The sequence below is a fragment of the Eleutherodactylus coqui genome, chromosome 9 (genome assembly GCF_035609145.1).
Source record: "Eleutherodactylus coqui strain aEleCoq1 chromosome 9, aEleCoq1.hap1, whole genome shotgun sequence".
Taxonomy (NCBI): Eukaryota; Metazoa; Chordata; class Amphibia; order Anura; family Eleutherodactylidae; genus Eleutherodactylus; species Eleutherodactylus coqui.
The window spans coordinates 135,835,431-135,860,671 of record NC_089845.1 but is presented as its reverse complement, the minus strand read 5'-3'; the positions used below and the strand labels follow the sequence as shown (position 1 = coordinate 135,860,671).

Sequence of the window (25,241 nt, the reverse complement as noted above, 5' to 3'; positions counted from 1 at the left end):
AAATTGCATACCAAAATCCACAGGCTACCTGCAGATTTTGATGCAAAATTAAAAGTGGTTTAAAATCTTCCATGCAATTCTGCACCAAAGTCCACAGTTAGACCTGCAAATTTTGGTATGGAATTCCGCAGCTGCGCATTTGGCTGCATCTTGCAGCATAATTCTGTCCTGTGTGAAGGTGCTCTTATGCAGACATAGGTTTTTTGGGTATGTTTTTTTCTATAGAGAGGTTTATAGCATAAACAAAAAAACTTCAAACTTAGGCCGCCTGTCCATGGGTGTAGCATTTTCCGGCAGCTGATTTCCGCTGCGGGAGAACAATAGAGTCACATCGATTCTCCGCAATGAACCTATCATTAATTTATCGCGGAAATTCACAGCCAAATCAAGGCATGCCAGAAATTTTATTACGCCAGCGGAAAATCGCAGCGAATTTCCGCTCGTGTACATAGGGCTGTGCTTTCCATAGTTATTGTATAGAAAGCATTCATTGCGTTACCCGTGTGTGGATTATCGCCGCTGATAACGCAATGATATATCACCCGTGTACAGGAGGCCTTAGAGCATGCTGCATTTTGAAAAACAAATGCCATAAACTCAAAATACACAACAAAAATTAGCAAAAATATGTTCCATATCTCCCTAAGGTCTCCCTCACACAGGGCGTTTTATACAGCGTTTAGCGCTGCCTTTTCAGCCCAGCGCTAAACGCTGTACAACACTCCCATTCATTTCAATGGGGCTGCTCACACAGGGCTGAAAACGCAGCGCCTCCCAACGCTGCGCTTTGACAGCGATGCATGTTCTATTTTTGGCCGTTTTCAGCCCTGCGTCGCCCATTGAAATGAATGGGTAGCTGTTTTAGCACTGCTGAAAACGCAGCAACACTTGGTGCCGCGTTTTTGGCAGCGTTAACCGCTCGCCAATTTTCGGGGTGAGGGCTTGCAATAGAAGCCCTCACCCCAAAAATCAGTCCCAGCTAGGCTAGGTAGAAAAAAAGAAAGTAAATACTCACCTAGCCGCTGCAGTCCGGGTCGCGGCCGCTGCTCTCTGCCGCTGATCCGGGCTTCCTCGGCACTCCCAAGTCTATTGCCGGAGACCAGGTTTGAGAACCCCGGTCTCAAACCTGATCTCAATCAGAGCTTGCTGCTGATTGGCTGAGACAGTCAATGAAGGGCTGTGATTGGGCATCGAGCAAGCGCCGACAACCAATCACAACACTCTATTGCCGGAGCCGGGGTTCTCAAACCTGGCCTCCGGCAATAGACTTGGGAGTGCCGAGGAAGCCCAGATCAGCGGCAGAGAGCAGCGGCTGCGACCCGGACTGCAGCGGCTAGGTGAGTATTGCTTTTCTTTTTCTTTTCAGCATTCTTGGCTGCGTTTTCAGCCAAGCTGAAAACGCAGCCAAAACGCTGGCATAAAGTATGCCAGCGCTGTATGCCAGCGCTGCTGAAACGGGGCGGAATCTGCAGCAAGCTGCGTTTCTGCAAACGCCCTGTGTGAGGGAGGCCTAAACCTTTAATACCTGGCTGCAGCTTTTTTCTTTCATTCAAGAATACGTCTTTTAGTTATTTTTTTTCCTATAGAGAAGTCTATGGGAAAAAAAATCAAACTTACAGCATAATTCCTTAAAAAAAAATATCATGGATTCAAAAATGCACTAAAAGTGAGCAGAAAAATGTTGCAAAAAATATTTATTACGTTTCATATCTCCCTATACTGTTAACACCTAGCTGCTGCATTTCTTCCCAAAAAAACATTCTGGAAAAAATACAGCAAAAAAGTAGCATTTTCCTCCAAAGGCCATGTGTGTAACCAGAGCTGCTCTCCATTAGAATATTGCTTCTAGGTGAAAACGCCTACATTATACGGTACCGTATTTTTATTTTTTTTAACTCAAATAATTTAAAGAAAATTTAATCCAGTCCTTATATGGTTAATATGTTTTTTAGAGCTCAAATATTTAATGTTGAAAAAAAATAACCTACTTTTAGTACATCTCCTTGTGCTAAATAAAATGTCCTGGCTGAAATATTGATTCCTTTTCCTGCTTGAACTTGAATGCTGTAAATACATTCATGATTATTTTCATAGTTCAGTGGGTAATTCGGAGACAGCAGAATTCCTTCATTATTTGTTACAGATGCTCCGCATTCAGCTGCAGATAAAACACAAAGTGAGAGAAGACATGTTAATAGGCAGCACTGTGCTTCATAACTGCTTTTCCCAATGAAACTGTAAAACATAACTAAGCACATTAACATAATTACCAACCTGATCCCTCTAAACTGGAGGTTTTAACATTCTCAGCTGAAGCACAATTGCCTCACTCAAGGGGATGGAGAATTCCCTGAAGTGGTATAACAGGTAAGGCTTGCATGCTACTCGGCTATATTATGAGGATAATTATTTTAGATGAATAAGGAATAATGTGAACACTAAGATTGATTGTCATGTTAGGGATTCGGTATAACTACATTATAAATAGCACAAGATGGACTGATAGAGAGCCCTAGCTATAGTAGGTCTTCCTTCTCTTAGGTAAATATTCACTTTGTTGCCTTAGCCTAAGATCTAAATACCCTTGTCAAGGGATGTACATGTCCTAATAGCACCCCCCACCTATCCCTTGCTCTAATATACGCAACAACTATTCAGCTAACTGAAACAGTTGAACCCTGTTTAGGGTCAAACTTCACTAAAAGTTCAGTTTTGCATGAATGAAAACCTTGGGCAGTTTATCTTGGCCACACCTACTAAAATTATTTCAACCTCTCCTACTTCTTCTTAATAAAATGTATGTGCTATATAAGTAAATGTGATTATTATTATGAAGACACCCATACAAACTACATGATAACTGATGTTGTTCTTGGTCAGATTTGAACCTAGAACCCTAGAGCTGCAAGATAAGAGTGCCAACCACTGAGTTACCAAGCTTCTTCTTCCTCCACCTCCTCCTCGGGAGAAGGAGGAGGAGTAACAGGGAGGAGGAAAAAGAGGAGGACAAGGAAAAGGAGAAAAAAGGAGAAGCACGGTGTCTCAGAAGTTAGCACTGTTGCCTTTAAATAATGTGGTCCTAGGTACAAGTCTGACAAGGGAGCACATCTGCATGGAATTTGTATGTTCTCCTTGTGTTTCTGTGGGTTTCTACGTCATAATCACTTTTATTTACATAGAACATATATTTATTAGGAAGGACAAGAAAGAGAAGAAGGAGGAGGAGAACAAGAAGCCAGACTACTTCTTTTTATTGCTATTAGGCTGACCTGCACACAACTGGGTTTAAATTGCGAAATCTGAACTTGTCCCCCATTGCGGACAATCCGCGGCATTCCGCACAAATTGTAACTAATGGAGCATCCGAATGTCTGCTCACATGAGAGGACAGCAACTGTGATTTTCTGCTCACAGAAAAAAAAAATAGCAGCATGCTCTATTCTTGCACAGATGTCTTCCGTTGACATCAGTGTGCAGCCATCCGCCCCATGCCCCTTCTGCAATTGACATTGGTCACGGATTCCGTGTCATCGTTATGCGATGATGCTGGAAAAGCAGGAGTTTTAAAGAGAAAAAATCTTCACTGCGCATGTCCAATGGTGAATCATGCTGACCATCTGTAGTACAGAAGAAAAGCCAAAATGACAGGTACGCGCGGATGATGGCTGAGCACAGAGTCGTATTCTGCTGTGGGCTCCCGTTCATGTGCAGGCGGCCTTAGACAGTTATATACACCAATTTTTGAGGGATTGGTGAAGTTGCAGTTCAGTTCGATCAAATTTGGATTGAACCAAATGTTTTGCCAAAGTTCGGTGAACTGGCAGAACCAAACTTTTCAAAGGTTGGCTCAACACAATACAACACACAAAGTACATCTATAGTACATTCATAAACCGTTTATGAACATGTACATATTAGTCTATTTTGATGTAGCAAAACACCAATAATTAAGATTCGCTTTAAGACTAAAGGTACTCAAACCCACTAAAGAGAAAAGATTTAGTGATCCCCCCTCCATCTATACAGAACATACGGCCATCCACTTTTATCTACATACATAGATGTCCTTATTTTTGTGCATACAGGACATATAATTAATAAGGACTAAAAGTTTTTTGTATGGCAATCAATGAGAATTCATGAGAGCCCAATGGAAAGTGAGTGACCTTTGCGGTCACTATTGTGTCAGAGCCTGGGCACATTGGAGGATACCCAAGGCGACTTGTGGGTCAGCCGGACACTAACTGAAGATTATAGACACATACATATTTAGGAATGGCACTGAAGGACAGAACCAAACACCTCTTTAATTTTACTATTATCTGCAGAGCATGGCTCAAGCAGTTGATACAAATGTGTACACAACACTCTTATAATGTATCCACATCTTGTTGAATAAGTATTACATTTTTTCCATTGTTTTTCTAATACTTTTCTCCTATGCTAATTCATTCACTTGCTGACAATAACATACAGGGCTGCCCAAAACCTTTCCTATCCATATATCTCTGACCAAATCACAAGACCCTCTCTGCTCCTTCCAACATCATCTTCAAGATTTCTCCAATGCAACCCCATACTCTGGAACTTAATGCGTCCGAATATCCCACCAAACTACAGTTGAGCTACAGGTAAACAGCCTCTTAAGAACCATATTGGTAAGTATAGTGCAAAAAACAATAGTATAAGAAAATAAAAATATGTGCCATGTATATCTGTCATGATTGTACTTGTACTAACTAAATATTGGGTCACACAAAGTACAATTATTGCTTTGCTCATCGGAGAAAATTTGAGGGGACCGCGGGGAGGGCGGGGGTCTCTCCCCCCCCCCCCGCTCACCCCTGCACCCCGCCCCCACTCCCCCGAATTTTCTCAGACGAACATGCAGTTACTTGAAAATAGAGCTGCTCTCTCAAGTAACTGCCCTTACCGAGCATGCTCTCTCATCCCTATTTAGCAATGATCCATGAAAGATGGAGTTTACATGGATGTCATCTACGCACCTATTGACTTGAATGGGTGACTAATGTTTGAACAATCAGACCAGAATAGGGCACAGACCATTTGTCAATATATAAAAGAGATGTCTACACAGTCCCATTGACTGGGTTAGTGTACTACTTGTGTGCAATAAAGCACATGGACGTTAAAATCACCCATGTGAATAAGCCCTTAGGCTGTATTCAGATAGCCGTATGAGAGTTATCCCCAAGAGACGAGGGCAAAAATTGCATTGAACAGCACATTTGTGTGCTGTCTGATTTTCACAAACTCTGCATATTGCATGCGTTATTCCGTGAAAATGGACGAGAACAGGGCATACAACAATTTCTTTCACATAGACCATCAGTCCGTTTGTAAGAACGTTTGTGAATAGCCTAATTGACTATAATGGACCCATGTGCTGTCCTTAGAATACATGTACAGGATATAGTTGGAATATATGCCTATCTAAATGGGCCCATAGTGTTGCACCATAGCATCCAATTAGTTTCAAGTCATTGGGGAATAGCGGCAATATCAGATACTGACTGAGGAAAGAGAAAGGAGATACTGTTTTCAGTAGAAAATGAGCCCTTGAAGTTTGGGGGAAACTTTACAATATATTTAGGAAATAACTTTTTTGCTATATAAAATCAAGCACAACACACTGTGATATCATGGGGAGTGTTGTCCAATGACAATCCCAGCTCTGCAGAGTTCCTAAACATAATAGGAGTCTCAGTGTTCTGAGTTTTCACATTTTGTTTTTTTTTCGACACTTTCTTCACACCACAGTTGGGCAGTAGTGATTACTTGGAAATGTTGATCAACCATAGGTACATAATGCCTCCAGCTCAGCTTTACTTGATGTCACAGCTTCTACAGTTGTTTGAGGACATTAACTTTCTATTTCCTCAGTTCCCATTTAGGCTGAGAACTTTTCTCGGAGATGACTTGCCTGTGGGAGAGTTCCGTAAAGTGATCTTTTAAAACAAATTCAAAAGGGACTGTGATAGATGATAAAAACCGTAATTCTATAGAGAGTAGCTGATGCTTCCTGCAATTCTCCAGTAATCATGTATAAGTGGAAACCAGATTTAAGTCTTATTGTAAATTCTGAAGTTTCAGGACAGCTTTTTCACATTCCACAAATTCAGTGCTTTTCTGGTCATAAAGTAGAATACTAATGGTTGGTACCTCAAATAATCTCAGAGATCATAGATTTATTTATTAGATCATATTAGATTATCGTGGCATGATGAATTCGATACTTAGGTAGACATTTTTATATACAATATCCAATTTATTGGATTTATTCACTTGTTTCAGGTTTGTGGCAATTTTTTGCTACAACCTTTGTGAAAATCGTATCAAAAGAATGACAGCTCTCTGAATTTCCTCCAGTTTTGGTAAAATACACCAGGCTTGCAAAACCTAGGGGAGCATAGACATGTCTGTATTGTACAGATGTGTAATATAGGCCCCATAAATTGCTATAGGCCCATATTCTACAACTGTAGGACTACGCTGCACAGTTTTTCTTTTCTCACAAGTCCATAAGGAATGCATGAGAAGAGAAAAACCTGACATGTTCCAAAACACATTATGGATGTATATTCTCCTAGAAGCATTCCTTATAGAGGAAAATGTGGTGTTTCAAGCAGGCACCATACAAGGTCATTCACATATGTAGTAGCACTGGGTGACTTTGCCTTAAGCAAATGGGTGGAGCTACTGTTGAACAAATGGGTGGAGGATTTATATTTGTTTGCTTCCTGGAATTTTACTTTAAGGCTCCTTCTTTTTAGGGCCAATGTCCAGGGGAGGATGTTATTTGTGGATGATCCACAAATCAAGCCAACCATAGAGAGCATGGGCGTCCGCACATGAAGTAAAGCATGCAGATTTGTTTTGTCAACTTTTTGGTCCAGAAAACAAATTGCAGCATGCTCCATTTCAATGCAGTTCCCACAGGGATGGCTTCCATTGAAGCTGTCCGATCTGCGGCCCGTCCATAGCTGACATTGTGGATGGGCCGTGGATTCCATGGGAAAGCAGGAGTTTGAAAGAAAAACACTCCACTGCGCATGTGCTTATACACACATCCGCAGTGAAGAAAATAGGAGACCCGGACAGGAACGCAGAAGATCTGGACAGGTAAGCAGTGTCCTCGGCCGCAGGCAGAAACAGATTCTGCTGCGATCTCCTGCATGCGGAATCTGGTCCCCCTGTGGACACGAGGCCTTACAATGGCTATTTAAAGTCTAATATGGACCACCTGTCTTCTCTTCCTCTAGTTGTCCACCAATCACATCCTTCCCTTTGCTTTTTTAACCTGCCATAGACTTCTAAAGTCATAAAACATAGAAAGATAGGGCAAGACATATCTTTTCTCACGTGCAGGAATTGTACATGAGAAACACGCTCATGAGAATGAACATATTCAAATCAAAGGGTTCAATTCCTCAGTTTTCCAGCAGGAGTTTGAGGGCCCTTTCACACGGCTGTAGGCATTTTTACATGCACCCGCCGTAAAAATGTGTAAATGGCCACACAAATCTTACGTTTGTGTGCCCGTTTAGACTGCCCAGGCCGGCGCATATATGTCGAGGCCGCAATGCCATTGGGTGGGGAGAGACAGCTTAGCTCTGCTAAACTATCTCCCCCTTTCCATCCCCTCGTCAGCTCACCTCCTCTCTCCTCCCCTCAACTGTTTGCAATGGGAGGGGGCAGGACATGGGTAAAGCTAAGCTCCCGCCCTTCCCCACCCAGCAATGGAAGGTGACTTGGCTTAGCTCAGCTCCGCCCCCATTGAAAACAGCCGGAGGAGAGAAGAGGGGAAAAGGGGGAGGGAGTTTAGCAGTCACGCTGCTAAACTCCCTCCCACCTCCCTTCTCTGGCCATTGTCATTGGCTCCCATAGGAGTCTATGGAGCGGCCAACATATACCAGGCAGAAAGATAGTTCAGGACTATCTTTGCTGCCTGGTGTAAAAGCTCTCAGTGCTATATTGGCCAGCCAAGCGCTTTTACGCCACGGGAATCCAATGCATCAGATGGTAGCATATATCGGCTGACAATTAAAACAGTAGCCAATATACGCTAGTGTGAATAAGCCCTAAAAAACATAACTCACACAGCACTGTCTAATTGTTCATAAAGCAAAGAAAAGAAATATATTTTAAAGCTCCAATATTAAAAGGATTTAACAGGATTAGAAAAGCATGTCTGGTTTCTTCCAAAAACAAAACCATACCTGTCCATGTGTTGGGTCTGGAATTACAGCTAAGCTCCACTGAAGTGAATAGAGCTGAGAGATGCAATACCACACACAAACTGTGGAAAGGTATGTCATGGTTTTTGAAAGAACGTAGCCATTTCGTATTTTGTAACAATCCCTTTAAATTGGTGGCTATTAAGCTATTACAATTAGTGCCCACTATTTCTATACAATCTAAATCTTAGTGAACTAGAAAGGGGTTGTCAAGTTTAAAAAAAAAAACAAAAAATATTTTTAATTACCACTTTAGGGTATTCTGATAGTAAAGGGAAACATTCCATATTTACAACCCTCATCTATAAGGGTCACAGCTATAAGTCCCAGCTGAGAATGTCCACAATGATCCTCTCTTTCGTTTGATAACTCATTGTATTAGTGTACAATAATAAATGGACAACCCATTGATTTTATGACAATTCTGTAATGCTTAATTTCCCCTGTGGGGGTGCTGTAGGGAAAGTGAACACTTCCTGCTGAGTTATTCGAATTAGCCCTGTAAATTAGCATATTTCCAGGTGACCAATCTAACAGTATGTCATTACCCAAAGCGTACAATTACTTTAGGCGTTTACAATATTAATGCAAAATTGTTTAAAAAATTACATCTAATTAGCAAAATTCTCAATAGTGACTACACAGACAAGCAAATGAAAGCAGCTGACCACGTACCCACACACCTTGGCAGAGGTGCACTCCACACACGACGTCCACCACCAAGACAAATGATTTCTGATATTCCTTCCAGGCGATATCCAGATGAGCAGGTGAAAGTAATCAGATCACCAACTCCAAAATGGTTTCCCTGTCGTCTTCCATACTGTGGAATTCCTGGATCCTCACATGGTTCAAGACTATATTCTTTAAGAGATTAAAAAAAAGAATTAAATAATTTTTTTTATAAATATATACTTTTTAATTACTTATATGAGAATATAGTATATCTAGCTCTTTGTTGGTCATTGTAAGGCTCAAAAAACTTCTGGCTCCATTGGTGGGAATTTTTCCAGTACGTGGTTTGGACTTTGTATGAGTCCAAGTTACTTTGTTAGCATTTATGTGCAGTATCAGGGCTTAGTCAGACGGGCGTTTTTTGCCGCGATTTGCGCATGCGTCCGGCGATTTTTTAAAACCATTGCTTCGCAATGGTATCGGACACATGAGCGCTTTTTATGCGCTCGTCCGAAAAATTATAGAACAAAAAATCGCAGATAGCACCTATCTGCGATCTGCGATTCCTGTTCGCTTCTGTATATGCGCTCAATGGGGCCGGCGGCAGCAGCGCCGACCCCATTGAGAACATATAGAAGACAAATCATTCTTCTCTGCCACAGCTGTAACAGCTGTGGCAGAGAAGAACGATGTTTGCCCATTGAATTCAATGGAGCGGCAATACAGCCGCTCCATTGAAAGCAATGGGCTGCCGGCGTGCGCGGGGTGAATTGTCGGGAAGGGGTTAAATATATAAACCCTTCCCTGCAATTCATGCTAAAATGTGTTAAAAGAAAAAAAAATTGTATACTCACCTTTCCGCTGCAGCCGTAGTCCAGCCGCGGCCGCTGTCAGTTCTCCTGAACTGCTTCTCGGCACTATTCAGCCGGCGGGGCTTTAAAATCCCCGCCTGCTGAATGATCTGCCTCTGATTGGTCACAGCCTGACCAATCAGAGGCCGGTTTCACTCACACACCCATTCATGAATTCATGAATGGGTGAGTGACTGCTGCCTCTCAGCGCTGAGCCAATCAGGGGCAGGTCTGACTCACATCCATTCATGAATTCATGAATGGGTGTGAGTGAGGCATGCCTCTGATTGGCTCAGAGCTGAGCCAATCAGGGGGCAGGTCTGACTCACACCCCCTTCACACCCACTGCAGGACGGCCGCTCGGAGCTGCAGGCAGAAGGTGAGAATGCAATTTTTTTTTATTTTAACACATTTTAGGATGAATTGCAGGTAAGGGCTTATATATTTAAGCCCTTACCGACAATTCATCCCGGGCTCGCCCGCAGCGCATTGCTTTCAATGGAGACGGCTGTATTGCCGTCTCCATTGAATGCAATGCGCTGGACAGCTCCGGCCCGTTTCTAATGAAACGCGGCTAGGAGCAGATTTTCGGGCAATTTGCGGGCGACTTGCGCGCACCGGTCACGCGATTTGCGGATGCGCATCCGTCATGCGATCCGCAAATCGCGGCAAAAAACGCCCGTCTGACTAAGCCCTCAGTTTTACCATATGTATGTGCACAATTAATTTGAGTCTTTGGGACCTATTAATGTCTCTATCAGGGCTTATTTAGACGACCGTATATTGACTGGGTTTTCATGCCCGGCCGATATACGGTGTCCTTGTCTGCAGGGGGAGGAGGATGGAAGAGCCAGGAGCAAGAACTGAGCTCCCGCCCCCTCTCTGCCCCTTGACACTATTTGCAATAGGAGGGGTGAGATGGGGCGGAGCTAAGTACCGATGCTTAGCTCCGCCCCCACCCCACCAATCAGAGCCAGCGCTCAATGAATCAAGCACAGCCAATAAATAGCTGTGATCAGTTTATCGAGTGCTGGCTCTGATTGGCTGAGCATCATCGCTTACCAATCCCTGGCCAGAAGAGATGCTGAAGACCAGTGTCGGGGACCAGGCAGAAGATGCGGTGGAACCGAACAGCGCTTCTTAGGTGATGTTTTTTTTTGTTTTTTTTTAATGCAGGGCTCATTTTCGGGGGTAGGGCGTATAGCACTTTGTAGCACCACGTACGACTTTGTAGTGCCACAAGATCATGTTATCATTGCGAGCCATAGAATGCGATATTCTCACGTCAAAATGGCATGACATGTGTGGATGCGGCTTAAGGGTACCATCACATGGGCGATAAAATCGTGCAATTTATGCATGATGTGAGAGTGAGTAAAAAAAGCTGAATTATGAAGCCAACGATTTTCAATGGTTTCCTGCACATTAGCAATGTTTTCACTAATGCGATATTGCGAGAAAATAAAATCGCGGCATGCCACATTTTTCTGTGATAGGTGATTTTTTTAAATCCCCCATGTTTCCCTATGGAGCCTCCTATTCATTGCATCTAAATGCACAAACTTGGAATTTTTGTTTGATTTTTAACATTAGAAAGTCCTATTGACTTTCGCGATAAAAAAATCGAGCATTTTTATCACGAGCGGCACCGATATTCTCAAAAAAAAAAAGCATTGCTGACACTCAAAAATTGTGGGAACAGAGACGCAACTTTGCCGTCATTTTCTCGCGGCAAAATTGCAATCGCCCATGTGAAACTGGTTTAAGACTCTATTTAGAAGATTGAGGCTTCAAAGCAATCAGGCAATCAGTCAATCAATGATTAAAGTTAACCTACCTTTTTTATATGGAGGCTCTGCAGCAGCTGAGGTGTACAACATAATATACCCAATACTGTATATATATGAGGGCTTATTCAAAGGAGCGTATATTGGGTGCCATTTTCACCTACCATCTGAGCTGTCTTCCCCCTTGCCTCCCCCTCGCCGGCTCTCTGCCTCTCTCCTCTGCTCTAGCTAATTGCAATTGGATGGGGGAGAGCGGATATAAGCTCCGCCCCTCACATTGCTACCTGCACACAAACGGTGGGGGATTAGCTCTGCCCCATCTTGCCCCCTCCCATTGCAAACAGCCAGAGGGAAGAGCAGAGAGATGGTGAGGGGATGGGAAAGGTAAAGGCAGCCTAGATACTAGCGTATATCGTCCGGTCGTGAAAACGGCAGCCAATATATGCTCCTGTGAATAAACACTAAGGTACAGCAACTTGAAGTTAGTCATTAATTGATTGTATATATATATATATATATATATATATATATATATATATATATAGATATATATATAGATAGATAGATAGATATAGATAGATAGATAGATAGATAGATAGATAGATAGATAGATAGATAGATAGATAGATAGATATATGTGTGTGTGGACAAACTATATATGCATGGTGCATGAAAAAAATACTTTAAGGGCTCCTGCAGACGTGTGTAAGGCGTAGATACGCTTGTGGTAGAGTGATGTAATTGCACTGTGAAGGGACTGCTGTTCACATATTGACACATTTTACTGTACTTTTCTGCACTGCCGGGACCGTTCACACGGGCGCTGGACACACTCATGTCATGATGTAACAGGCTGTGCAGCCTAATTAGCAGGGTGAGCAACCTAATAAGTCCCTGGTGTTATCGATTTCTCCGTGAAGTCTTGCAGTTCATTTGTGCACCCCCATAGACTTCTATGTGCAAAAATGCATAATGTGAGGAAACCCACTGAAATCAATGGGTCCCATCCTCTGCATTTTGCGCAAGTGAATTTGCATGCACTAAAATGTGGGCAAATACACGTGTCTGCAGAAACCCTCAAGAAGCTCTGCTGATTCATCTCCGTACATAAAGTACTTTTCTATTCCCAGAAAGAAGAGAGAGGATGATCACTACAACTTCATAATCTTCCCTATAGAGCAAGTATTACAGTATTATTGCATTGCATTATATGGTACATCAGGAAATATGATGCTGCGTGTCAGACTACTAAGACTAAACCACATGGTAAACATCACATACACAAAATGAGTTCTCACTTACATCTATTTTAGCATCTGTTACATTGTTATTCCTATGTGCTATAAAGTAAATATTTAATGGACGGATTGAACAACGCTGCAGATTCCACAACATTATTAAATATGTCCATCCCATATAAAAGCGTGCATTGACTTCATATCCTTACCTGAAAAAGTGATGTTGAATCCTTCATATGATATTGAAAAATCAGAAATAAAACGCAACTGAGCTCGGAAATTTCCGTAGAGACCTGCATTAATTGCTGCAGGGAGCACGAAGCCAGTGAGTCGTGCCAATGGCTGACTAAAACTGCCATTTTCCGTGATTAGTAAGTAGTCATGAAGATCCTCCAGATGAAAGGTGTGAAAGGTGAACTGAACTCCTGAAAAAGTAAAGTAGATTTAGAGATGCTGATCAAACTATCAACTAATAATTCAGGACTATGTAGTATTACATCTAGTATTTCTGTAACAACCATGAAACGCACAGAATGCTGGAACTAAGAAATAAGCGACTCTCTCTTTACATTGTAAATGGTCTAATACCCATTATGTCCCCTACCTGTTGATCGATATGCTTCCAGAAAGGATTAATGTTTTATACTGTAAGTGCGATTCTAAAGAGCTAAAATTTCGCCATGGTGATGGACAGCAAAAATTGCTTCAAAATTCCCACGTGCGCCAAAAACTGAGCCGGACTTCAGTACAGCATGCATAAAGGACATTTACTGGTTGGCTGATGCTGGTCATATAAAAAAAATTTCTTGTACCAACACAGGAGAGTGTAGGGACTATGACAGTAAGCTACGGTAGACTTGCTGCCAGAGTGCAGCAAACTTGGAGTGCAACAGTTTGCATGGAGTGCAAATACTGAGTCTAAGGCCTTGTTGGCATGAACGGTATTTTAGTGTAGCATAGGCGTGTGAAAAAATCGTGGCTATACTGCAGTAAAGATCGTGTGAACAGCTGATTTCCAGTTATTTTAATCAGCTGTGAAATTGCCCGTTCACACGATCTGAAGTGCGTGGTGCATGTTAGTTATCCAGCTCCCATAGGAGTCTATGGAAAACATGCAACAAAGATAGGTCAGGTCCTATCTTTTCACACACCACGGACCTTAGATGCGAGCTTTGCAGTTGCATGTTCTATCTTTGTTAGGTGCGAGGATTTAGCGCGTCTAAAATTCCTTCAGCTGAACGGTTCTATAGGAAACCATTGGTTCTTATAGAAGCACTTTCTTTGCGTACCACTAATACGCTAAATAGCGCTCATGTGAACGAGGCCTAAGGTAGAGAGGGGGCTGCTAGGAAAGAACTGTGGGCTCTGGACTGAGGAAACGGAAACTACTTGCTGCCTGGAGCTGCAAAGAGAGAGAGATTTTGTGCTACAGCCCCAGAGGAACGGCGTTGTCCTCCCAACATTGGACTAGCCTGAAGTGGTGGTAGCAACGATTCCCACATTTCCAATTTGCATTTTTGTACTTATATTTAAATGAAAGCATTCAAGTACATATGGATGTAAAAACAGATGTCACACACTCAGTCACAAGTGTCCCTCATTGACCATCCAAATACTTGGGAGGTCCGTGTTATTGCTACATTAATATTATTATTATTAATACTAATTTCTATTCTTGTGTTTACAAATAAATATTGTTTATTTTGGTTTCTCCATACGCTACATCATATCCTGAATCCTGCATCCATACACCCCCCCCCCCCCCGTGAGAATATTAAAGAACAATACTATTTTAATGGCATAAAAACATTGAAAAATATGATGCTCAAGTTGAATGCCTCCGCTCCTTTTTTTCCACCACAGGCATGCCAAGAAAAAGTAATAAATCACTCATAAATGAAAAAAAAATAGTTAAAAGTTTGATGACACTTTACTATCTAGAAAAGTGTTGAAAACAATGCCCCATTAGTCCCGCATGGTGTGCAGCACTAATAGGGCATATTGACAGGGGTTGTCATGGTGAGATAAGATATGTTACAGCTCAGCAGCGGGTGAAGGGTGCATAGATAGAATGAACAGAATAATTCCCACACATAAAATATTTACATATAGGAAATGGAGAGTAAAAATGCACTAAATCAATGTAACTATTTTTGGATTTAGACAATGGCCAAACCCATAGTTAGCATATATTATACAATGCAGGAACATCTCATAGAATTAAAACAATTGTCCAAACATACTCTCTCACCTAATCTGACATTGGGCATGGAGAGATGCAATTGCACACTGTGTTGGACTTAGGCCCCCTTTACACGATACGAATGTCGGGCAAACAAGTGACCAAGACTGTTTTCTATAGAGTCGAAACGCGTCCTGTGTAGTATCTGACCTTTTATGTGACACTTCTTATAATAAAGGCTTTCGGATATATCCACTTCAATTACTTACTTACTTCAATGCCCGACACTCGTCTCCACAGGTACTCACTTCTGTGATGTTGCAGAGCGGCTGTAGGAGATTTCTCTCCCTGCTCTTCCCCGCCCCTCTCAATTCACTTAACACAGTGGCTGTTCAGTACTGAACGGCTGCTGTTTACACTGAACCATCATCATTCAAGCTCATTGTTCATCGTTTAGGTTGCATAAAATTCTGAATGATTATAGTTCAGTGTAAACAGCAGTCGTTCAGTGTGTTAAGTGAATTTTTGTTGTCAATAGTAACCAATCACAGCGCAACTTTGATTTCTTATACTGCTGAGATAAAATGAAACCTGTGCTGTGATTGGCTGCTATTTCTTATACTGCTGAGGCAAAATAAAAGCTGCACTGTGATTGGTTGCTGTGGGCAACACAGATTTTCTTTTTGACAACTTTCATAACAGTGCAGTGCTGGGCTCATTTTTGTGGCCCACTTTGTAAATTCCAGGACTGTCAATCATAAAATCGCTGTGCAACACACGGATAGATCACTTAGTGATCAATAAAATAAATATCATGTAGCCATTATAGAGGAACACTCTCTATAAATTAACAATTAACCACAGATATCTTTCAAATTATTTTAGAGCATTATACCCAGCAAAATGTCCCTTTTAACTTCTACACTATGTAACATGGTATATATTCAATATGATATAACTGAAATCGCTGAAGAACACATACCCTACAAGAAGCCAGTTTGCAGTGGGAGCTGGCTAATTGCAACCACCCTCCAGATTGCTGATAAAAGGAGATAGGTTAAGGTTAATGGAAGGTGGATGAGGTGAAGCGAAATGCCAAATTCCAAAGAGAAGCCAGGAAAGACAAGAACAACATCCTGTACTCCCAATGCATGAAACTTGACTTAGCCTACAAGAATGGTCACACCAGAGAATTATTGGCCACCGTGAAACAAATGAAGAAGCCCTTCTCTGCCTGCCAAGCAGCCGTCAAGGACCATGACAGGAATTGAATCAGCAACCAGCAGGAAATCAAGGAGAGTTGGAAACAATATACAGAAGAACTATATGCTGGCATCAGCAGCGACCACCCAGAGAAACATGGTGGGGCCAAGTGGATCTGGAACCAGACCTGCTGAAAAGTGAAGTGCAGTGGGTGATGAGACAGCTGCCAAACAGGAAAGCACCTGACATTAATGGAATCCCTGAAGAGCTGCTGAAACCAGTCCCAAGAGCTGCACTTACAACAATATGCTGGACAATCTAGAGGACCTGCACATGGCCAAAGGATTGGAAAAAAAAGTTTTCATCTGACTGCCAAAGAAGGACGATGTCAAGGACTGTAGACACTATGGAACAATCGTTCTGATTCTCTACGCCAGCAAGGTGCTTCTGAAAATCATCCAGAAGCACTTAGGCAATATCCTTGATCAGGAAATTCCTGATGTTCAAGCTGGATTCCGCAAGGGCAGAGGACACCCGTGACCACATCACAAAGCTGAGGTGGATCATTGAAAAGGCAAGAGAGTATCAGAAGAAGCTCTGCCTGTATTTCATTGATGACACCAAACTTTCGTCTGCATTGAACACAATAAGCTTTGGGAAGCACCGTGGGAGGTAGAAGTCCTAGCGCACCGGATTATGTTGATTCAGTCTCACTACAGCAATCAAGAGTGAGAACAAGAAATGGGGATACAGAATGATTCAAGATCAAAAAGGGCACAAGATAAGAGAAGTTGCTCAACTGTTGGTAATCGATCCACTTCAGCTCACTAAAGCAGAACGACTACTGAGCGGCTCCCCGCTTTGCGTAAACAGGAGTTGCTTAATATATGAGTGACTACCCGTTTACAGTGAATGGAGGTGGGTTGGGCAGAACGATACTGGCCCGATCCACCTCCATTCACTTGAATGACTATTTCGCTAGTGTAAATCTCAGGAGCGATATCTACTGGTGGGTCTGTCAGGTGCTTATGTGACCTACAGTCGTAGGGCTCTTTCACAGGACCGTATGCATTTTTACAGTCACCCGTACACGTTGTAAAATTGCAAGACTGCAGAATAGCTGCGATTAAGTCCCGATATTTAGTTGTGTACTTTCTGCCATTCACGCGGGCGGCTGCAGCGTATCGGCAAAATGATACGCTGCAACGTTGAAATCCCTTGATCGGCAGAAATCCTCAGAATGACTGCTAATGCTTAAATAGAGACAGCTGTCTTCTTTTGCCTGTGTTGGACACAGCTAAACTCCCTCCTCTTCTCTTTTTCCCCCCTCTCATAGGAGTCTATGGCAGCTTCCTGTGTATCGCGGCCAAAGATAGGGCAAGACCTACCTTTGGACGCAGCGCATAAAATCGGCAACCTCTTGCTGGCGCAATTTTTTTTATGTGGCAAAAAATTGCTCATCTGAATGAATACATTGGAATCCAACGCTTCAGATGATCGCGATTTTTACCCGAATTGTGGACGCAGCTAAATGGCGGCATATATACATTTGTGTGAAGAAGGCCTTACCATGTAAAGGTACTTTTAGTCAATGTCTACCATTTTTTTTCCTTCTGGAGAAGAACAAATTTGCATACGTTTTCCCAGGAAGCATTGATTGTGTTGGTGTTTTCACACTTTGTGTACTTGTTAGGGAATTTGTTCCAAACTTCCACAAAACTTTACAATGTTTGTGTATGAGGTATGAACAAACCCCAATTACACACAGCATAAAAAATGCATTACAAATTCTCAGCATGCTGCAGGTTTTCAAATCCAGAGCTTGTTTTGCTGAAATCATACAAATTTTCATTGCAGGTTTCATTCTGTAGAGGAAAATCCACGGCTAAATTCTGCATAAAAAATGGTAACCAAATCTGCGTGTAACACATGTGGAATTCATTGTGGATTTAGTTGTGCATTTGTATGCAGGATTCTTAGGATGGCATCACACAAGCGTGTATTAGCACGTACATTTGGACGTGCAAAATCTGCGCAAGCAATGTGCGGATAATAGAACCCATTGTTTTCAATAGGTTCATTCACGCTTTAGCTTTTGCGCACGCCAAAAAGAGAAACTACATGCTTTATTTTTATGCACATTTGCAAGAAACTGTACAATTTCACAGGGAAATCAATAATTAGGCTGCATATCCTTTTCAACCGTATTTGAATGGTCCCCGGCAGTATCAAAAGTTCAGCTAACAGCGCCGATACACGCATGATAGTGCAACCTTCACAGCGTAATAAGTCACCCTATCACTAGCATATCTGCAACTGGGCTCATGGGAAGGAGCCTTTAGAGTAATTTTTATGCTCTATGTGTAAATAGCTATACGCATTACCATTAGTTAGCTGTCAGCCAAATGCTTGTTTGGCCAACAGCTATTTTATCCTACACTCTTACATGTATACACATGCATGATCAGCTAGGTGGGAAGAAGAGATTTCCCGTGGTGATGCGAAGGCTAATTTCACATGAAATCAGGCTTTTTACATGGTGAATCAAGGCCCGATATCATCCCTGCGCGTGTGAAACCAGCATCACTCTCCCCTCCTCGCCACTTGTGTCTCGTGCTGCTCAGCAGCGCTTCGCTCTCCCTAGCAGCAGATGTCCATAGACTTAACATTGCAACTTTAAACTGCCCTCACTAGTCACTCGATGTATCTAACTCAAATTTTAGACGTTTACAGCAGTGGTGAGGATGTCACGAATCTAATGACACCAAAATCATTCACCAAGGGTTAGGCAAAGGGGTCAAAGTGTGGTGCAAGAAGATGAGTATGGCTACCTTAAGTAATGTAGTAAGGCCACTTTCACACGGACGAGAAAATTGCATTAGATTTATGCATTGTGAGATGCACAAATCTCGCACGAATATGAACTCTGTTCACTGATATGACCCTATTCAAAAGAATAATTTTTTTCCCACATCCCACTGCAGGACTAAATCACAGCATGTCCCATCTTTGGACGTTCCCTCGGAACACCTCGCCCATTGTTGGGAGGTGCACACGAGTGCAATATAATGCACAGTTATTAGAGATGAGCAAGTATACTCGCTAAAGGCAATTGCTCGAGTGAGCATTGCCTTTAGCGAGTACCTGCCCGCTCGAGACTGAAGGTTCGGGTGCCGGTGGCAGGCAGGGAGCTGCGGGGGAGAGCGGGGAGGAATGGAGGAGAGATCTCTCTCTCTCTCTCCCCCCGCTTCCTCCTGCTGACAGCCGCTACTCACCGCTCCCCCGCGCCGGCACCCAAACCTTCAGTCTTGAGCGGGCAGGTACTCGCTAAAGGCAATGCTCGCTCGAGCAATTGCCTTTAGTGAGTATACTCGCCTATCTTTAACGGTTATCCATAGAAAAAATGGGAAACACTTGCCAATCGCTAATTACCTGAAGTGATGGGACATTGCATATGTGGGGACATCGCACATTCCAGAGTGCGATATGGGGCCGAGTTTGATGGCCTGATATCGCGCTCTTCTGTGTGAAACTGGTCTAAGAAAGAAATTACTGAACAATGATGAAAGAAGCATAAAGAACATTTCTGCTAGATCAAGTTTTAGCTGTAACAGCTAGCTCTCTTATTGCTGTAGCTAACTGAAGATATTTTGTTCCTTAGTGTTTACATAACAGCTGCAATTTCTACCCATTCCCTGATGCTGCTCATTGAGCACTGGTCGAATTAAACTTTGCCCTTCTTGGTGCTCATCACCTGCAATAGCCAATGATTTGTGACGAGGCTCATCAACATATGGCGCCTAGAACTCTGTAAAAGAACAGTGGCAAAAAAGCTAAAGATTTGAGCAGCTAATAGGTTAAAATTTTGAAGAAAAAAAAAAAAAACACGGGATAAAATGAGTTTGTGAAAACTACCCTGCCTGCTGAGGCATTGAGTAGAGAAGAAGAGCCTCGTCTGGGAATTAAGCCAAGGTCATGGGCTTAGATAATTTGTGTGTGTGTGTATACAGATGTGTCCAACCTTACCTTCCATGATTTTTGTGAAGGTCTTCACTTTCTTATGATCCAAATGTAATAAATTATTGTGACATGCTAGCAAAGTCCTCAACAGGCTGCAATTCACATGACAACACATTTACAGATTAAATAACACTAAATCTTATATTTTTTCAAAGATGGCCACCTTCCACCACTCATCCTGGGATTCATCAAGACAAGAGAAGAGGTAGGAAAAGACACATCTGCGTATGTGTGGTTGGGCCATGAAGGCTATAAAAAAAAACTAAAGTAGACAGTAGAGAAAGGTATAACTCAGCAAGGTCATTGTAAGAATCTGGCATGAACAAAAGATCCCGGAGTTGAAAGGCAAATTATTTGGAGCCATAAGGAATTTAGAAAATTCAGTGTACGGAAAATTGCAGGGGTGTTCCGAGTTATAATGCATTGGGGGCAGTTAGGGGATGAGTCGTAAATAAATAAAATAAGAACAATACTCTATGTACTGCTGCCACGCTGCTTGCCCATTGCTTCTCGGGACCTCTAATCTTCTGTTGACACTGACGGCAGCGGTCACATGGTTGTTTACTGCAGCAAATAGAAAGCCTGACTGGTACATCATTAGTGACTTCCCATAAACTTGCTATGGTTTTTAATGCAGAAGCCCACATGACGGGTTAATGGGACATCAGCAGAAGACCTGGAGATGTCACCTGTTGGATGCCATGGCACAGGGGCATTGAAATGGTGTTCTTTCTCCACAGTGAGTACATTGCTATTATAGAATTATCTGCATGAGGGGCTCAAAGCTATATAAAATAATTAAGATGGATAACCCCTCTAACAAAAAAAACTAGTGAATAGTTGGTTAGACATTAAAATTAAGTTCATACAATGGAACATGCGTAGGTGGAAATATACTGTACGATCAAACTAAAAAATGTATCATGATAGATCAACGTATCAACAGATTCTATTCAGTTTACTGCAAATAATAAATATATAAAAGAGATTTGCCAGCAGCACAACCTAAGGAATACTTGGAGCGAGGCAGCTATATTGCACAGCGACTAAAGGAGCCCAAATCAAGGATCCAAATCAAATGTCAAAGGAAAAGAGAAACGTGGCAGCATAAGGGGTGAAAAAATATCCAAAAGTATATTTTATTCTTCCATGGTGAATAGCAATGTTTTGACTGTCCATGATGGAAGGGGGAAGCTGAGTACAACTGGAAAGCTGACAGCCTGGATGTGCCACATCGGGTAATGAGAAAGTCTCTTTCACCTGCTGGGGGAATGTACCTAGCAGGGTGTTGCTGACTTCTGATTTGTTGCCTGTTGATTGTGAGTCCCATATGTATGTAATGTATTGCGTGTGAATTTTTAGCTTGATGATGACATACTCAGTCGAAACATTGCTATTCACCATGGTAAAAAAAAAATTTTAGATATTTTTTTTGCACCACTTATGCTGCCACGCATCTCTTTTCCTTCTGTTCAGTTTACTGGGATGTAAACTGATGATCATCTGTTCCATCATGACAAAGTCCATCATCTTCCCTCCTTAAGGAGGATCAGCTCCAGAAGTGGCCAGTAAACACAATTTGGACATGTATTACAAAGTCACCCTGTTATTTCCATGGTCCCTGTAGAACCCACAGCAGGTGAAATTTGTGGCTGGCCACAGCTTAACACAATACCATCAGCTAATTCCTGACGATTTCAAAATTTTGACTCATTGTGATTATCTTATAACAGAATAAAGTGTTGAAATAACCGCTTTAAAGGAACTATATAGAATATCATAACTCAAGCTCTTAAAGGTCCAGCAAAAGGTTTGGTTCAAACTGAACTGGAACATCTTCAATACCTCTAAAATTAGTGTATAACATTGACTTTGAACCAATAACATGGTGGTAGTCCAATGTGATTCAGTGGTAGTCCAAAGTAATTCAGTGGTTAGCACTGTTGCCTTGCAGTGATGGGGCCTTAGTTTTAAATCTTACCAAGGACAACATCTGCATCGAGTTTATATGCTGTCTGTGTGTTTGTTCTTCTCAAGAAATGTATACACTATATAATGTGATTATTATTACGAAGAAACCCACAGAAACACAATGGACGAACATTCGAACTCCATACAGATGTTGTCCCTGGTAAAATTTGAACCTAGGACCCCAGCAATGCAAAAGTGCTAACCACTCAGCCACATTGGACTACCACCACTTTTTACTCGGTTCAGCCAAAATGAACTACCAGAGGTTTGGGTTTGTGCAGAAGCAAGTTTTTAGCAAAGCTCAACCCAAAACGGGGTTCCCCTGTTTTTGGTTTGCTCAACACTATTCCATATGACTACATATATTCTTGTGGTAATAGACAAAGTTTGAACCAATTCCTCATGCCAAATGTTCATTCCTAGCAACATCCAAATTTAGATGTTTTTAGTGCTTTAGGTAACTGTACATTTTCTACACCTTTCTTTTCTTTCAGTTTAACCCTTTGCAATCCAATTTTCGATTCAAGGTTTCCTAGGGGGCTTTCTCTTTCTGCCATTATACAATGGCGCCACCTGCTGTTAGAGCCAGTATTGCAGTATGGGACATGCTGGAGAGGCCCCTGACAACAGAGTGGCCAGTAATATAAAGTAAGAATACCCTGCCGGACGTCTTTCGTCATCGGAGCTGTACAGACTTCAATCAGTATGTCTTCAGATGTCAGACAGTGGATTGGAAAGGGTTAAGAGCAAAGAGAAGTAAAGCCAACATAAAATAATGATGTCACACCCAATATAGAGCCATTTCAGGAAAGACCTGTTAGCACTGTCTATCATAGACATTGGGATGATATAGAGATAATGTAAAGAGGGAACGGTGAAGCTTCAATTACGTCTTCTTTTAATGTAACAGCTTTCACAACATGAGTGCTCCTAATCAATGCAGTGCCATCAACTGCCTTGTTCTTCATGCAGCTACTTAATGCACTGTGCAATTCTCTTAATAGAGATAAAGCAACTATACTGAGAACAAAGTATGCAAAGCATGATACTTAGTAGCGAGGATCGGAGGTAAAGAAAACTCTAATTCCCACTTATTTTCTTAATCGTGATGACTATAACAGTAACTCTGTTCTTAAGCATATTCTAGCTAACAAAATTAATACACTGTTGATACCACTAAAAGGGTAACAGTACTTAACATTTAGTGCTATTGAAATAGATAATTCCCTTCTTCCAACCTTTATAGCCCGATTGCACAAGTTTATGATACATATGTATCTATAATTATATTGTTATGGCACTCACAACATCCCGCTGGCTTTTAATGATGGATTTACCCACGTTTGCTGTATTTATTGGTCTATTGAAGGTTTATAGATGTTATACCACTTATACAAGCCTACCTGTTTGATAATATTAAGTGGTAGCATACAAACTTGCAAAATGTTGTACATTACCTTTTCCATGGGTTACTTCTATGGTCCATGTACAATTCAAAGAGTTGGGGTAAGATTCAGGGTATCCTGGAGATAGAATTGTGCCACTTGGACCTCTAACATCTCCACCACATAATGCTAGAAGGGAAAAAAAGGTAAACGATAGATAAAGAATAAAGATATTTGTAGCTATACGTCTTATAGAAGGCAGATTAAATTATCATCATTATACTAATTAAACCATAAAACGTCAAATCTAGTAGATTTTGTTCTAAGATCCTTGGTATGACTTAAAAGGATTGACCAGTTGCAAACTATTGATGGACTATCCTCAGAGTAGGTCATTGATAAGAGATCAGCAGTAGTCCATTCCTTGGGATCTTTACTGGGCCAGAGTACTTGTGCACTGAGATTATTTTTGCAGACCAGAAGCAGGCAACTCTATTCCCACTGCAGCTGCCTGTCTTGGTATTGTCAGCTAAGTTCCCATTTATATCAATAGGAACTCGGCCTGTAATGCCAAGCCTGGCCATTGTAGTCGGAACCGAGCTGTCTGCTTCCTGAGAAGATAAGCTTGATGCATAAAGGCATCAGCCTAGTGAACAGCTGATCAATGGGGGTCACCACTGGTGACTGACCACCCTAATCTACTATTGTAGGACCTATCCTGAGGATAGATTTTCAATAGTTTACAATCAGACAACCCCATAAAATCTCATCTCCTTGGTGTGACCAAAACTGGTTTTGGTTATAAAAACGGAGAGATCAGACCTGAAAAGCTTTGTGCAAAGTTAAAGGATCCCAGTGCATACACATATCTCATTATAGTTATACATGAGTTGTAATTCTAGGAAATATACTTACGCTGAACTTTTTAATGATATTGTCATAATGTGAAGTTGCAAATAAAAAGCAGATTAACACACCACACAATCATTAAAAACAAATATGGTGTTTACTTCAGAGTACAGGGTTATTTGTAAAATTAGTCCCTGAAAATGCCATCATTTTGATATTCTTTATGCTGAATGTCCAATGTGCTAAAATGCTAGGCAATTTGTAGAGTCCACTATAGAAGGTGATGTAGCTGCTTTTATGGTAATATAGGTGTACTACTTTAAGACTGTTAAATGCTTGTTTGTTGCTCATATTCTGCTTGCCAACTTACTCTGTACCTTATTGGCTAGTCAGGTAGCAAGACGATAGCTATCCTGTGATTGAAGGATGAGCCCTCCATATGGGTAGGTTAAGAGAAGTTACTCAGAGAAAAGGGAAAGTGTTAGTGAGAGAGAGTGGAGTTGGAGTCGAGTCATTGAAGAGAGAGGAAGCAAGAAGCAAGATCAGGAGAGGGAAAAACCAGTGTGGTGAGAAGCAAGAGGTATGAGTACACAAGAAATGGGTTATACTAGAGGTAGACAAAGCAAAGTAAAGACAATTCAGTTTATGTAATAGTACAAGAAGAAAGAAAAATAGGAGAAACAGAGGAACAGTGGAAAAAAAAGAAAGGGGATTTATATTTAAAGTATAAGTGGAAGAGAGAAGAACAAGGGCAAAGTATAGTGTACAGAAGTGGCCCCTGAATTTTCCTAAGAGCCCAAGCCTACAGATGTGGTTCCTGTA

General features: G+C 41.7%; 1 protein-coding gene across 1 annotated transcript in view; it reads right to left on the bottom strand.

Annotated features, from left to right (window-relative positions):
- The window catches only part of CSMD3 (CUB and Sushi multiple domains 3), a 909,686-nt gene that overhangs the window by 517,944 nt on the left and 366,501 nt on the right, over positions 1 to 25,241 (bottom strand). Inside the window, exons 16-19 of the mRNA XM_066579038.1 lie at positions 23,643 to 23,759; positions 13,019 to 13,234; positions 8,934 to 9,122; positions 1,989 to 2,158 (exon numbers count right to left, since the gene is read on the bottom strand). Of these exons, the coding sequence (XP_066435135.1) occupies positions 1,989 to 2,158; positions 8,934 to 9,122; positions 13,019 to 13,234; positions 23,643 to 23,759 (692 nt within the window). The remainder of the gene's footprint in view (positions 1 to 1,988; positions 2,159 to 8,933; positions 9,123 to 13,018; positions 13,235 to 23,642; positions 23,760 to 25,241) is intronic.